The sequence below is a fragment of the Dryobates pubescens genome, chromosome 9, assembly GCF_014839835.1.
Source record: "Dryobates pubescens isolate bDryPub1 chromosome 9, bDryPub1.pri, whole genome shotgun sequence".
In the NCBI taxonomy this organism is placed as follows: domain Eukaryota; kingdom Metazoa; phylum Chordata; class Aves; order Piciformes; family Picidae; genus Dryobates; species Dryobates pubescens.
This window is the reverse complement of record NC_071620.1, coordinates 9017174-9032609: the sequence shown is the minus strand read 5'-3', so window position 1 is coordinate 9032609 and position 15436 is coordinate 9017174. Positions and strand designations below refer to the sequence as shown.

The 15436-nt window shown below is 41.3% G+C and overlaps 1 protein-coding gene across 2 annotated transcripts in view; it reads right to left on the bottom strand.

Moving 5' to 3' along the window:
* Window positions 1–15436, bottom strand: part of TMEFF1 (transmembrane protein with EGF like and two follistatin like domains 1) — a 147562-nt gene that overhangs the window by 42344 nt on the left and 89782 nt on the right. For both annotated transcript variants that reach the window (XM_054164345.1, XM_054164344.1), the window contains exons 3-4: window positions 13132–13261; window positions 2533–2559 (exon numbers count right to left, since the gene is read on the bottom strand). In XM_054164345.1, coding sequence (XP_054020320.1) covers window positions 2533–2559; window positions 13132–13261 — 157 coding nt within the window. The remainder of the gene's footprint in view (window positions 1–2532; window positions 2560–13131; window positions 13262–15436) is intronic.

The following is a 15436-nucleotide window of genomic DNA, read 5'->3' as shown; positions in this document are numbered from 1 at the left end:
AGACCTGGATTCAGTCTCCTGCCCCAAATCAAGCAGTAAGCATATATGAATATGGACCTATCACCTTTTCAGTGAGCAGCCTAACCAACAAAGCATAGCATGTTCCAGCCTACTTTTCTTCAAATTATTCATAAAATTACCCAAAGAATCCCCACATCTGTCAGTCAGCTGCCAATCAGTTCCAGAGACATTTACAAAGGACTTTAACAGGGATTTTTGTATCCAATTGGGAAATACTGAGAAAAAAAATTTAAAATATATATCCCCCCAAAGTATTCAAACATTCCTAAAACTGTTCCAAACATAAAAGTCAGATGTGTGCTAAATTATTGTCATCTGTCACCTACAGGAACTGTATAGCTGCACTGAGGCAAACAGAACAGCTGTAGTGGAATAAAACACTGGGTAGAAGGGGGAAGGAGGAGCTAGCAGAGCTAGGGAAAGAGCGTAATGCAACCTCTGGAAGAAGAGCTTCAGAAAAAAGTCAGCAGTGCAGATAAGAAGAGATACTTCTTGGGCAGAAAATTGCTCCTTCAATTACTGCTCCAAAAGGAAACAAAGGTGAGAATGGCCAACAGCCCAGGAATTTATTGATAATGTCTTATTAAAGGGAAGGGAAATGCCTCTCCTTCACTTGATAAGGAAAAAAAAAGGAAGCTAGCTCCTGATTTTTGGCAAGTTAACTGTTATGTTTAGCTACAGAGTGATGCCATTGACTGTTTTCCACTATTTCATGTAGCTACACAAGATTCATGATCACAGTATCACAGTATATTAGAGGTTGGAAGGGACCTCAAGAGATCATTGGGTCCAACCTCCCTGCCAAAGCAGGATCACTTAGGGTAGTCTGCACAGGAATGCATCCAGGTGGGTTTGGAAAGTCTCCAGAGGAGAATCCACAACCTCCCTGATCAGCCTGTTCCAGTGCTCCGTCACCCTCACTGTAAAGAAGTTTCCCCTCATGTTAAGCTGAAATCTTCTTCTGTGTTCAAGTTTGAACCTGTTGTTCCTTTTATTACTGTGCACCATCAAAAAGAGCTTGGCCCCCTCCACTTCACACCCACCCCTCAGATATTTGTACACATTGATGAGATCCCCTCTCAGTCTTCTAAAGACTAAACAGCCCCAGGGATCTCACAGTCTCTTCACAGGGGAGATGCTCAAGCCCTCTAATCATCCTCACAGCTCTCCAAAATAAATGTGTAAAGACCACAACACGTAGTTTTTTATTTCAAAAGTCAGTCCCATCAGCATGAACTACAACACTTCCCATTCAGGAAGCCGAAGCCTAAGCCAAGTGTAAAAGCAAAACGTCTTTTTCTGTGCCGGTATACATCTATAGCTCATGTTTTTTGTTCTTATCTGCATCCTTGCTAGTAAAAGCAAAATGTCTTTTCTGTGCCTGTATACATCTATAGCTCATGTTTTTTGTTCTTATCTGCATCCTTGCTAGAATCCTTGGAAAGAATGTTAAGATGTGTTCAAAGATAGGAACGCTTTTGCTAGTACCAGCTGCGCTACATTCCCCCTCTTTGAATATAGGGATTTGAAGAGAAACACCTAAAATATTTGATGAAAACAGAGATCATAATGCAATCATTACATATTTTAGGCAATATGTTTGACCAAGGATAGAGTCATTACTAGATGTTGTAAGCAAATGATGGCCAGGGGAAAAAAAAATTTAAAAGTAAGAACTTTAGAATGGAATAGAATAGAATAAACCAGGTTGGAAGAGACCTTCAAGATCATCGCGTCCAACCCATCAACCAATCCAACCCACCTAAACAACTAAACCATGGCACCAAGCACCCCATCAAGTCTCCTGAACACCTCCAGTGATGGTGACTCCACCACCTTCCTGGGCAGCCCATTCCAATGGGCAATCACTCTTTCTATGATGAACTTCTTCCTAACATCCAGCCTAAACCTCCCGTGGTGCAGCCTGAGACTGTGTCCTCTTGTTCTGGTACTGGTTGTCTGTGAGAAGAGACCAACATCCATCTGTCTACAACCTCCCTTCAGGTAGTTGTAGAGAGTAATAAGGTCACCCCTGAGTCTCCTCTTCTCCAGGCTAAGCAACCCCAGCTCCCTCAGTCTCTCCTCATAGGGCTTGTGTTCCAAACTCCTCACCAACTTCGTTGCCCTTCTCTGGACTCGTTCCAGCAAGTCAACATCCTTCCTAAACTGAGGGGCCCCAACTTTATTGTGAATGGACATTTTCAGGAGTCAAATACGTGAGAAACAGGGTTCTTAACATCACACTATGTTGCTGGCAACAAACCAAAAATTACATAGGTCAAATCTGAAAGAACAACATTGGTCAGATGCACACTACAACCTATTTCTATGCAAATATTATTCTGAGATGGTCAGATAACAGCACTGTGTTAAAGCTCAGTGTTAATTCATCATTTTTCCTCAATTCATGTCATGCATGTCAAACAGCAGTCATGTACACCAAACTGACACACATATAGTGAAAAAAGAAAGGAAGACCAAAAGCAAGTATAACTGTTGTTTGGTACTCACCTCCTTCTCCTGATCCAGAGCCATTATCTGAAACAAACAAACAAACAAACAAACAAGGTGAGGGGAGAAAAAGAAAAGAAAAGAAAATATTGCTCCAGGATCAACTGTTTATTCAGGAACTTGTCACTGTAAACCATTATACCGTTCAGGTGCTACATTTAATGAGCCAGCTGTAAAAACAAATATCCCACATAAAGGCTGACATCCTTAAATACAGTTTTCCCATGCTTACCGTGCCCTAATCTTTCTTTTCCCTGTCATCATGTTTTTACTCCAGAAACAGCATCATTGAATACTGAAACCAGAATTACTTTCTTAGCCTTTGTTCAGCTGTTAGAAATCTACATTTGTTAAATCCAAAAGCAATGCAAAGCACAGAATCTGATTTTGGGAATATTTATACTTTTCACCTTCTGGACCTGGGAGTAGAGCTTGAAGGAGTAATACATAAATCACCTGACTGCAGAAGTACCTCTAGAAGACAACTAGTCCTCAAAGTAAAGTTGGCTTAAGTAATCTAATGACAAAATAGCTTGTCTCAGCTGAGTCAATCACTTTATATAAAGATGATCTAACAACATAATCATTTCATTGGCATTAGCCTGACTGGATTAGCATCTGATGAGTGACAGCTTGTGTGTGCATCCCCTTTGCATTAGCAGTTCAAGCATCAGCAGGACCTGAGCTTCCTCATCACCCCAGACCAACTAACTCCACTTCAGAGCATTATGGAGCTGGCTTGGGATTTTATACAGAAAAGTGCATCCCACTGAGTAGCACTCTGCACAGTGCCAGCATGTCAGTAAAGACAAGTTCTTAAACACACAAACCTCCCTTGCTCTTTCTTGCTCAAAGGAGGTAGAGAGGAGAGGATGGGATAGCAACTGCAGTCAGTGAATTGCTCCCCGTTCCCATTAGCTCAACTTCTCTGGAAGACGAGGAGAGGAGTGGATCTGACACTGCCAGTTCCACACCTCTCTTTTTATGCCTGCTTTAGAGATTGAGAAGGCAGCTGAATTTATTTCCACAAATGTGAAAGAAGAAAGAGGCAACACAGAGAGAGGATGGGGGGTTTTACTTCCACATATGAACTCGTTGTTGACATCAGAGGAAAAACCAAACCCTCCGTTTGCTCGGTTCCCTTCCCCCTCTTTTCTTTAAGCAGCTACATTTCTAAGAATAATTCCCCCTAGTGCATGGATAAAAGTGTGAAATTACACATTACTGGGTCACTTAACACATTAAAAATAATCTCCTGTCACATGGAGTATCAGGACTAGAGAGGGTTCTTTTTTCCTTCTGCCTACATTTCCTCTTGTGTCATTATTCTGTGTCTATCAGACCGAGCTTATTACCTTACAGAAATAAATGCAAGAACCAGAAGGGCTCTTGTTCCATCAGCAGTGGCTCACTTTACTGACAAAGCAGACAGTCCCATGTAAAATGTCACTGTTGTGTCACTGAAAAATATGGAAGTATTGCTTCATTAAGAAATTTGAAGAAGTATAATTCACTGATATGAGGTAGGTTTATAGGCTTATTTGTAGAGGTGAACTGTGTCATAAACTGTACTGAGGGAAAGAAGGCTGCCATACAAATGTCAGCAAGTTTAACTTGTAATTCATATAACAAACCCCCAAACCTAAAATGTCTCAAAAGAAAACTGACTTGTTCCATGTTTTTGTTTCAAATTTGGCCACTTTCCCTGCACGTTCATCCCCAAGCTGAGGAACGCTGGCTCCAGTTATATCCCAAGGTACATACACTGTGTGGTAAGCAGAGATACCATCACACAGAGAGAGCAAGCTGTAAGGAGAGAGCCACATCAATGATAAGAGCTGATGCTCAGACCATCAGTCTCTATAGGTCATTGGGTTGATAAACGGTAGGTCCACAGGCAATTGTCTCTGCTTGGCAAGACATGATAAGAAGATGGATCCATTCCCATGTGTTTGGGTTTTCAGGTCTCAAGAAATCATAGAGTCTTATCCTTTCTAACATGGCATCATTTTCAAATTTTGCCTCCCCCTCTGAGCCTGGGAGCTGTGCTAGGACTCTTGTTTCCAGGGTAACCACACCAAACTAAACTGGTGTGCCTTTTTTCCCTTTGTGAGCCTTGGCTAGATTTCCCCCAGCAGCTGCTGGTTCAAAAAGTAGCTTTTTTTGCAAACTTACTAGGACAAGCAGCCCTGTTCCTTTCAAGCCCTTGACCAATTCAGGATTCCAAAAGTGGTCTCCGTGCACCAAGATTTGGCAAGAAAGACGCTGAAGCAAGTGAGAAAGCAGGACAGAAAGAGCATCCCCCAAAAACTCTTTACTTGAGCCACTCTTTTCCAAATTGGCTCATGAAATTATGGTTATACACAAATGTACAGGCGTCTGCTGTGAGCTGCTTTTATCCATGAAGGAGTTTCTGAATGAAATATATAAAGAAGCATTTGGATCAGATACAGTATCTGAACACTGCAAGCACTAGGCTACAGTCAGAATCCCATTTTTTCGTGGTTCTCTCTGAACAGGATCCATTTCTGTACTGTGAGTCTGCTTTTGTGCAGAGACAGAAGGTCTGTTCTCCAAACCTGAAAGAGCTGCAGCCTCTCATTCAGGAGGGATTGCTTCTAACTCAAACTAGCATGAAAACTGAACTTCTCTCTACCCCATTTAGGTTAACAGCTCCAAATACTGAGTACAACCAGGAAGACAAATAGTTCACTGACAAATTTTAAGCAAGCAGACCTTTCCACTTGATTTACATGGGACAGATGATCCAGTGGGCACTTCCAGAGCAAACCTATGTGATCCTGCTCACAGAGAGGCAGGCAAAGAAATACCAAATCACTGCTCCTTTTTTAGATCTGTGTACGAAACAGGTCAGCAGCTATGCAGTTGTGGGCAGAACAGAACACTTCTTGACACATTGAAGGTAAAACTGTACACCATTCTCTAGGAAACAAAGCCAAAAAAAAAGATGATGTATTTGCAGAATTTAGGTATTGCAAGGCTTAGCTAATAGCTCAGAAGGGATTTCCAGCACCTGAACTTTGGCACCCAGGAGTTATTATACTCTTTATACTCAAGTCCTGGATTTTCCCCTAAAGCTTTTGGGATGTAGCTGTGTTTTTCTTAGCACAAAGAGAGTATGTGCCCCTTCTCTGCATTAAGGAGGAAATGATCTTCCCCATACCAACGGTCCAGAAACTTCACTGAACAAGTCCTGAACAATGTTGACTCTTTTATTCGGTTGTCTTTGGTTACTCATGAGACAGAGCCACAAGGGAGAAAGGGCAGCTGCTCTCTCAATCCCTAGTTCCTTGTTAGCCTGGATTTCCTAGTTAACAGAGCTAAAAATGCATCCCACTCCATGGTAGGGCTGGGCAAGCGCGTTGCAGTTAAATCCTAGGTATACAAAAGAGTACCTGCTAAAGTAAAGATCAGATAAAATTAGCAAGAACCTTGTCACCAAAGAAGACCATCCTGATCTACAGTTGGCACTAGGCACTATTGCATTTTATTTAACTTTCCCTCTTTGCTCAACACCGTGTAATTCTCCATCAGCTCCTGAAGCAACAGCAGAAGCCCCAAAATCTCCAAGGACCAGTGTTTTGGAAGAGATTCAAAATCAGCACAGCCCATTTCAAGCCACCAGCCAGAGCAAAAACCAGAGAAAGCTCCAGCTTCCCACTGCTGGCAGTGGAGCAGAGCTCATGCTGCTCCACAAAAGCGGTTTGTAGAGAAGCATGCCAGCTCAGCCACCCAGCTCTCCCAGAAGCATCAGCTCAGCCGTCCTCCTGCTGCTGCTGCTCGGTTTCTATCCCCACCCTCCCAGGAGCAGAGCTGCCTGGTAGCAATTACCCTTGATTTTGATAAGCCAGCAGGAGCATTTGGGGAGGAATGCTGACAAGTCTAACTGCCAGCAGCTGCAAGGCCTCTGGCTGCTGGAAAGAGGCTTTTAACCTCTGCAGTGCCAGACTGTGTGTAGTGAATATCCGTTTGCCTTGACATCTTTAGGGGAAAGTGGTTGCTAATGCTTGGTCCTGGTAGCCATTTCCTGCTATACTATGCCATGCAAAAAGGAAAAAAAAAAACAAAGCACAGGATGTTAAATCCTGGCACGTGTTGATGTAGCTTATCTGGTTAAGCTATTTCTTTGCTTCAAAACATTTCTTAGTGACAGAATAGTGATGCTGTGCTGTCACAATGCAGGCTGGCCAGGAAAGATCCTCTACTGCACTGAATTTGGGAATAAAGGTCTTGATCAGCTCTCAGCATGAATGAATATTTTCATAGCAGGTTATCAGGTTTGTAATGGCTTTCTTGCAGGAGCATAATTATCTTTACACTTTCTTAATCTAGAAGTGAGTTGCCTATAATTTCTTCCTTAGCTCTCTTAAAAAGATTAAACTGAGCTTATTATATTTCTTTTCAGGACAATATGTGCACCTAGATATAGAATAGGATAGAACAGAATAGAATAGAATAGAATAGACCAGGTTGGAAGAGACCTTCAAGATCATCACGTCCAACCTATCAACTAATCCAACCCATCAACTAATCCCATCCACCTAATCAACTAAACCATGCAACCAAGCACCCTATCAAGTCTCCTCCTGAACACCTCCAATGACGGTGACTCCACCACTTCCCTAGGGCAGCCCATTCCAATGGGCAATCACTCTCTCTGTGTAGAACTTCCTCCTAACCTCCAGCCTAAACCTCCCCCAGCGCAGCCTGTCCTCTTGTTCTAGTGCTGGTTGCCTGGGAGAAGAGACCAACCTCTGCCTGTCTACAACCTCCCTTAAGGTAGTTGTGCTTCACTTCCTACAAAAGAACAAACTAACAAAACCCCCAAACCACAACAAAACATTGTAACAACCTGTGCAATCAAATTCAGGGCAAAAGTTTGATTACTTCACACTGAAGAACACTAAGTTAAAGCTGCTCCTAAGAGAATAATTTCTCAAATCTAACAGAGATACAGTATTTGTTTCTAGTTTTGCAAATAGCTTTTGGTGGTGCTGATTTGTTTTGTTTTGCTTTCTTTTTTGTTTAGAAATCCCTACAGAAAGCTATGGACCGTGCCCTACAAATATATACAATACACAAAGAATCTCAAAGTAAAATAGATGAAGTAGTACATCATTGTGTGGTTACATTTCCATGTGCATATAATAACAATCTGGCAGCCGTCAAAACTGCAGCTCTGTGTGTGGGATAACAGGAGCAAACATTCTGAGAAATCAATCATAAATGTCTATTTCTTATTTACGGAAGGAATTTATTTTAACTTGTAAAAGACGGAGATAGAAGAAATCAAGGGACTCCTCAATGCTCAGGGCACCCTGACCACCTTCTCTTCCAGGCTTCTTTAATCTATTTAGCAAAGCCATTCAAGATAACCTCCAGCAGAGGATGACAGAACATGAATGAATTTCAGTGTAATGTCACCCTTTATGAACTGATTAAACCTTCAGGTCAGCAGCAAGACCGCTGATGCTATGAATCTGGCAAGAGTCCTGATGTAGATATTGCTTCCCCAGCCTGCCCTGATGGATGGTCCAGACCCATTTTGTTATGGGCTGAACTGCAGGGAAGGAACTGATAAGGGTAAGAAATTTTAAATAGATGAAAAGGCTGGGACAGTGCTATGACCTTCTTTACAGTGTAATCCCACAGAGCAAGGAGGAGGAGAAGCTGTGGAAAATGGAAAGTGCTACCAGCAAGGGCTTCACAGCCAGTTTGCTTCACAAGCCTGTTTGTCTCCATCCAGTCACAGACAGGATGATTCAGAGGTTGGATTAGGTGCAGGACAAAATTACATACAGCTTGATTTGACCCATTGTTTCTCAAAGGTGAGGTTTTAGGCAAAGAGAGCATGAAAGCTGCTTTTCAGTCATTTTCTTAGCTTCTCTGTATATTGCAGCATGGGGCTACATGTATTGTCTAAAACCACAGACCCTCATCATCCAGACCTTGTGCTACCTTGGAGTAATTAGGCACAGAAACAACACTGTATACCCAGATTTTTATTTTATTTTTAAATCCAACATTCCTTCAGTTAAAAATTTGCTTTGATGATGTTAAGTCTTGAAAACTTCGGCCATACATTTCCTTACATTTCTACAAAACACCGCTGTTAATCACAGAACTACAGAATCACCAAGGTTGGAAGAGACCTCAAAGACCATCAACTCTGTCACCACAGACCTCATGACTAAACCATGGCACCAAGTGCCACATCCAATCCCCTCTTGAACACCTCCAGGGATGGTGACTCCACCACCTCCCTGGGCACCCCATTCCAATGGCTACCAACTCCCTCTGTGAAGAACTTTCTCCTCACCTCGAGCCTAAACTTCCCCTGGTGCAGCTTGAGACTGTGTCCTCTTGTTCTGGTGCTGGTTGAATTTTGTCCATTCCTAAAGCACTTACTATTGGATTTGTTGACTGCTTATTTTAGAATCTTGCTACAGCAAGATTCCTTTACTTGAGTAAAGGAAATAAATACATATGCTGCTTAATCTCCCATATTCATAAAAAAAATAATCAAAATATTACCTCACAAGAAATAGGTCTGACTAAACCACTCTGTATAGTCTGTTCCAGCACTGTAGCTTCGGAAGCTATCAATCTTCAGAAAACAGGATGTGTTTAATTCTTGTATGAAATTCAGAAGCCTGATGTACTTCAAATATTAAACAGTTGTTACAACACTAGGGGAGAATATTGCTCTGTTGTTTTGAGTGCATCCTGCCAGGATGAGGCTTTGCTTTGAAAAATTACAAGTCTGATAGGAAACCACTTAGCTCCCAATGATGTGCCAGAACAAAACTTCTTCATGTCAGATTCAGAAGCATTCTGTGGAAATTAATGGGGCTCTATGAATAACTTTCTAATTTGTATATTTGATTACCCATATTGTGACAGTTTTAGGCTGTGCCTTTAAGAAAAGGACAGCTACAGAATCCTCTAGCTGAATGTTTAGGTGTAAAAAGGAAAACAAAGATAATTCTAAACTAATTTCATTGGTAGATCAGTAGAATGTAGCTTTAAGAACTTACAGTCTGTCTTCAGCTCTTCTTTCTGTTCTTGGCCAGCCTGCATGCAACTGACCTTGGACTGAAACTTATGAGATAAGAAAACTAACTTTCTTAACAACTGCTTTGAACCAATGATTTTCCCTTAATATCTATTTCTCTTTTTTCCTCCTTTTCCCATCCAAGTAGCTTGGACAGGAAAGGGGGGAGGGAGAGGGGTTTTGGGGGGAGCCTGAGAGGGGGAGGGTTTTTTCCTGTTTTTTCCTCTATATTTTTGTATATACTGTAAATACTGTATATTTGTACATATTCATTACAGTTCATTCGGCTTGTAAAATACAGCTTTTTCATTCACTTCTCCGACTGAATTTAGCTGTGCTTTATGTGGTGGGAGGATTAAACCTTCACACTACCACACATATATGTGTGTTACAGATCAAGATTACAAATACACTGACTTCTTGTTGACCCATGATCCCAGGCAGGGTGTGGAGAGGTTCCAGATGATGGCTTTTACCATTTAATACTCTCACAGCAACCGGAAGAGCAGGTACCATTCTGGTAGAGCTCTGCCGAAACACTTCAAACTGCAACAGAGAAATGCAGTATGCTGCCTGAACCACATCCCCAGTTTCAGAGCTGTAATCAGCACATGTCTTAATCTGTAAGACTAAATGCTAAAAATTATGCTGTGTTTCCTTGGGTTTATGTGGGATGTAAAATGAAGGAGTGGAAGGTTAAAAACCCTCAAATTCCAGAGTAGCTGAGTAACATAACAATTAGCTACCAGAAATATGAGGCTCAGAAGGATAATTTTTTTCCTTGTGAAATATCTTTTTATTAGCAGGGTAGAACACATATTAAAATAAACACTTTTCTTTGCTGTTCCCAAAATGTTATCCTAGCTTTTGCTTGTTTGTTTTTTAAGTGAGGGAAACTTCCATGCTGTGAGTTTGTTTCTTAAAATGTTTTAGGCATGAAATTGAATGAAAAAAATTTACTTATACATCCTCAGTTCAAACCTTCATACTCCAAATCCATGTTTCATCCTGGAGCGGAATGGCAGCTACACTGAAAATACCTAAGGACACAACTCTGAGCACTGCAGTCAGGAATCACCAAGGCCTCATACCAAGAGCTATGGAAAGAACAGCGAATTAAAAAGGGACGCCTCATCCCATGCAGAGTTTGCAGAGTTATGCCAGCAAGGAATTGTGCCTGCTGATGTTCTAAGGCCTATGCCCAAATGGCAAATAAAGTCTATGATACAGGCATTAAGGGAAAACCTGCAAAATTATAGGGACAGCAGCAGCAGCCCCATAGCAGCTTCACCTACTGCCTTGCCTAGCAAGGACCCACCAGTGTCAAGGGGTGAAAAGCTGGAGATCCTCAAGGACTGGACTCAGAGCAAACACAGGACTCTAGTTAGAGTAAGTGCAAATTTATATAGTTTCATATGGTCATGTACAAGGTTATAGTGTTATAAGTATACTATAAGGAGTACCCATATTTTATATGGGAAGATAATTCACAAAGGCAAACCTTACTGTAAGGGTGATTATTATCCTCAACAATAAATGACCATTGCAAAGGACTGATAATGTCCTAAAGGGACAAGCTCCAAAACATGCCCTAACCCAGACAATGAGGTAAGCACCTGTGAATATGCAAACCTGGACACTTCTTGGGGTCCAGATGGTCCAGGTAAATGTGTAGCATGTATAACTAACCTTGTAACACACCTGTGAACTGTGTGCGCCCCTGGTCATATTTGGATATGCCCCATCCTAAAGGTTCAGCTATCAGCTTTCTCTGTTACCAAAGGGCATTAATTGTCTTGGGACAGTATTTAAGCCAGCCTAGATGGTAGGCAATTTGCCTTGTTCTCACCAAGGAAGCAACAGAAGCCCAAGAAGACAGCTGAAGAGGCTGTCCTAACAGGCAAACCACACCAGGGCTTTGCACCTGGAACAAGGCAACCAACGTTGCCCTGTGCTGGAGGCAGAAAGGGGAAAACCCTGAGAGAACGGAATCCCAAAAGAGCCACAGAAAAGCTACAGCCCAATGATGGAGTGCATAGGAGAGGCTCCTTATGCCTCTCCAAGCCAAGGAAAAGCTCCAGATGGTGAACTGGGCACGAGAGGAGAAAGGCCCTTTAGCCCTCTCTGAGCCAAGAGCAGCTTGAGTTGTAGCCACAGTATCTGGGAAGATACCAGACAGAGGAGCAAGCCGTGAGTACCTGGCTAATTTGCTTCTGGTCCCTTGTGGGAAACCACAGATCACGGCACCTTTCTTTCCAATTTAAATTGCTGTACTGGAAATTCTCAGATTTGTGCATAAATGGTTTAACTGTCTTCATAGGTGGAATTCAATACCCACAACCAAATAACTGAACCTATAAATGTACTTTGTAAATAAGTTACGGTGCTGTTTGAAGATACCATCACCAGAAATAAAAACCACAAAATATGTATTTTATTACAAGGACCAACATCCTAGATTGTTTTTTAACCCTAGTAAACAGCCCTAAGTCTGTGTTGTTAGTCAAAGGCATTAAAGCAGCTCATGTAAAACACAGCTGTGCATCATTCAAATGAGGTAGTTGTGGGACTGGCAGCAGCAAGGACTTGGCCTAGGCACACTATCCATAAATTTACCCTAATTTCCAGAGGATGTTGCAGCCAATAGCGAGTTCCAGGCTGCTGCCTCTAAATTGTCATAGACAACTAGATTAGCCAACCTAAAGCTAGCTAGGAGCATGTGCACCTGATCCACAGTTCTGTTTGGCTGCCATACGGATGTAACCTTACTTAGGTTAATTTGAGTAACTATTGTGGATCAAAAGATGGGTGATGTCCCACAACTTAAAATTCTCTTTTCTGTGTTATCTATGTGCAAAAGAATGCAGCTGTTGATGCTGTTGGGTCATGTAATTTAATTTTGAGAAAGCCAGCCATGTGTTTCTTCTGAACAGCTTTGGTCCAGAAGACCTCTAGTGTCTAAGTTTCTATGGCCAGCAGTATGTTGCAACATTTAAGACAGTGAAAACCTCTCCCATGTATTTTAGGCATGTGCAAAATCAATGTTTTAAGTGTGTAGGAAGACAGAAAAGGCCAATCCATTAGAAATGTGAGGTACAACAATTTTGTAACAGTGAGGCAATCTTCAATGTAATCATTCAAAGCGAAAGTAGTCAAAGAGAATGTGTTTGATACAGGTAGAGTGGTAGTCGGGTTGATCAGTGTCACTCGCTGGAGGCCACACTAATTCTGTACATCCCAGAAATGACAGCTCCTCTATACGTACAGCAGGAGCATCCACAAACTATTTTCTCAGATAAAGTATTGCTATTTCTAATGTTTATTTATTAACCTGTTAGCATATCAGAAGACATATCAGATTTCTTCTCTACAAAAATATTCGATTGCTAAAGAGGACTGGGGTTTTGCACGTTATTTCATTCTATGAACATCATGAAAATTAAAATATCTGGAATTAAGGGCAGAACTAAAGAGCTAACCATGTGACATCATTCACTAGTAACACAAAGTGATGTTCTACATACCAGAATAACAAGGTCCTCTTGCTACCACTGTGATCTCTTTTTGATGCTTGCAAGCAGCTCTCCTGAGGAAGCATTCATTTTGGTAAGTGTCTCCATTTGATCCACAAACAGGAATATAGTTTGTGTGACACTGAAAAAGAAATTACAGAGTAACCCAGTCATACAAAATCACATGATTAATCTCAACTGCGTATTATCACGCAGGAAGAGAGTTGTATAAATAAGAATCACCAGCAGTAACTTGTAACTGTTCACTAAAGGAACATATAAAGTATGTTAGCTTCTCAGTATGTATTCCTTTTGGATCATTGAGATAATAGCCCAACTCCATATGGACTGAACATAGGGATTCAGTAGGAAAGATTAAAAGAACAAAATAACCATAGTGGGACTTCCTAATGGCTAGAGGGAACATGACAGGCATCTAGAAGTAGTTGAAGGATAAACACGGAGGAAAGAGAAAACTCTTTCAAGATAATACAAGAATGTATGCCTAGGCACAGGGGAGGAAACTGAGAAAAGGAGAATTTAAAGTAAACAGTGATGAAGGGCAGATGTGCTAATCTTTTTGGTCATAGAATGATCTTTCAAGGGAGACAGAAAACAATCACCATCCCCATTAAATTCATAGAATAATGGAATCCGAGAATGTCAGGTTGGAAGGGACCTCAAGGATCATCTGGTCCAACCTCTCTAGGTAACAATATAGTTTAAATGAGATACCCCAGCAAAGTAAAGTAAAGAATTTTCTTCTGGAGTCCAGTGGGAATCTCCCTGGGAGTAACTTGGCCCCATTTCCCCCTGTCTTTTCCATGTGACGCCTTGTGAAAATGGAATCTCCATCTTCTTGGTAGCTACCCCTTAGGTACTGGTACATAGTAATAAGGTCTCCCATAAGCCTTCTCTCCTCAAGGCTGAACAAACCCAGTTCTCTTAGCCTTTCTTCACATGACATGTCTTTCAGTCCTCTGATCATTCTTGTTACCCTTCTCTGGACAATTTCCTACCTGTCTGCATCTATTTTGTACAGCAAGGACCGAAACCGAATACAGAATGCCAGGTGTGGCCTGACAAGCACTGAGTAGAGTGGGATAATGATTTCTTTATCTCTGCTGGCTATAGCCTTGTTGATGCAACCCAGCATCATTCATGAACACCCTGGGTATGTTTTGGTCAACAACTATAATAATGCTTCTGTATTACAATACTGAAAAATCTTAAGCTCAGAGTCAGTAGCATTACTACATTTAATTAAAACCAATAAAAAAAAGGGAAGAAAGTAAAATTCATCACTGCAAATGGCTTTGGCAAGAGCAGCTTCTATTTTGCTGCTTTCTCACATTTTAAGAAAGATGGGTTATATACCCCTTGTATGTATAATATGCATTAAAATGCCATGAAACACACAGAGACCACCAATATGCCTAACATCTCTGAGTGATGCACCACTCCCTGATGAACTGGAGATCCAAACCCCACTTGACTGTGTGGAAAATGAGACATTGCTCTGTTTGGGGCTACAATAGTAACTGTAATTCCAGACACTTTTTGCATCTTCAAAACCCAAAGCAAAAATCAAAGCACAAGAAGCAATTGAAGAAAAAAATAAATACACAGACTACTCACCAAATTTGTTAACCATATAAAATGTGTGATTAAACTGCTCAAGCTCTGCCAGAGAGGATCCACACGGAAATTGCAACATTAGTTAAGATAAACTGCCTCCGAAGGACAGGAGTTTCTTCTCCAAATTCAAAATGACATTCTCTGCCATAACAGTTTCTTTGTGTGTTGGCACACACAAACCTCAAAATACTCAATTTTTAAAATGTAATTTTGAAGGGAATCATCCACCCCTCCTTTGACATCCTGCCAGAGACGGCCAACTGAGAGTGCACTAAGCGTGCGTGGAGAGAAATAAATCATGCTGCCAGCTCTGAAAATTATTTTAACAGTTTTGTAATACTTTCCCATAGTGAGTAGCTCTCAGACATTAAACACAGCCATCAGTTCTGTCACATCTCATACTGAAGAGTTACTTCTAGAGAATAATTAAACAGGCAACTCTTGAGGGGGACAATACTTTCTGATAGATAATTCTCTACTCAATCCTAAAGTTGCTATGTGATATTTTAAGGTTTCTGTCCTGATGATGGAAAATGAGAGGCAGAGTGATTCATTTTTCACAGTATGGTGAGCCTTTAGCAATTTGGTACAGTGCAGCCAAAAGTTCTCATGCAAAAGTCCTTTAGGAGTAGAGCTGTTTTCTTGGGAGGAAATCACCTACTAGCTCGAATGACCAGAA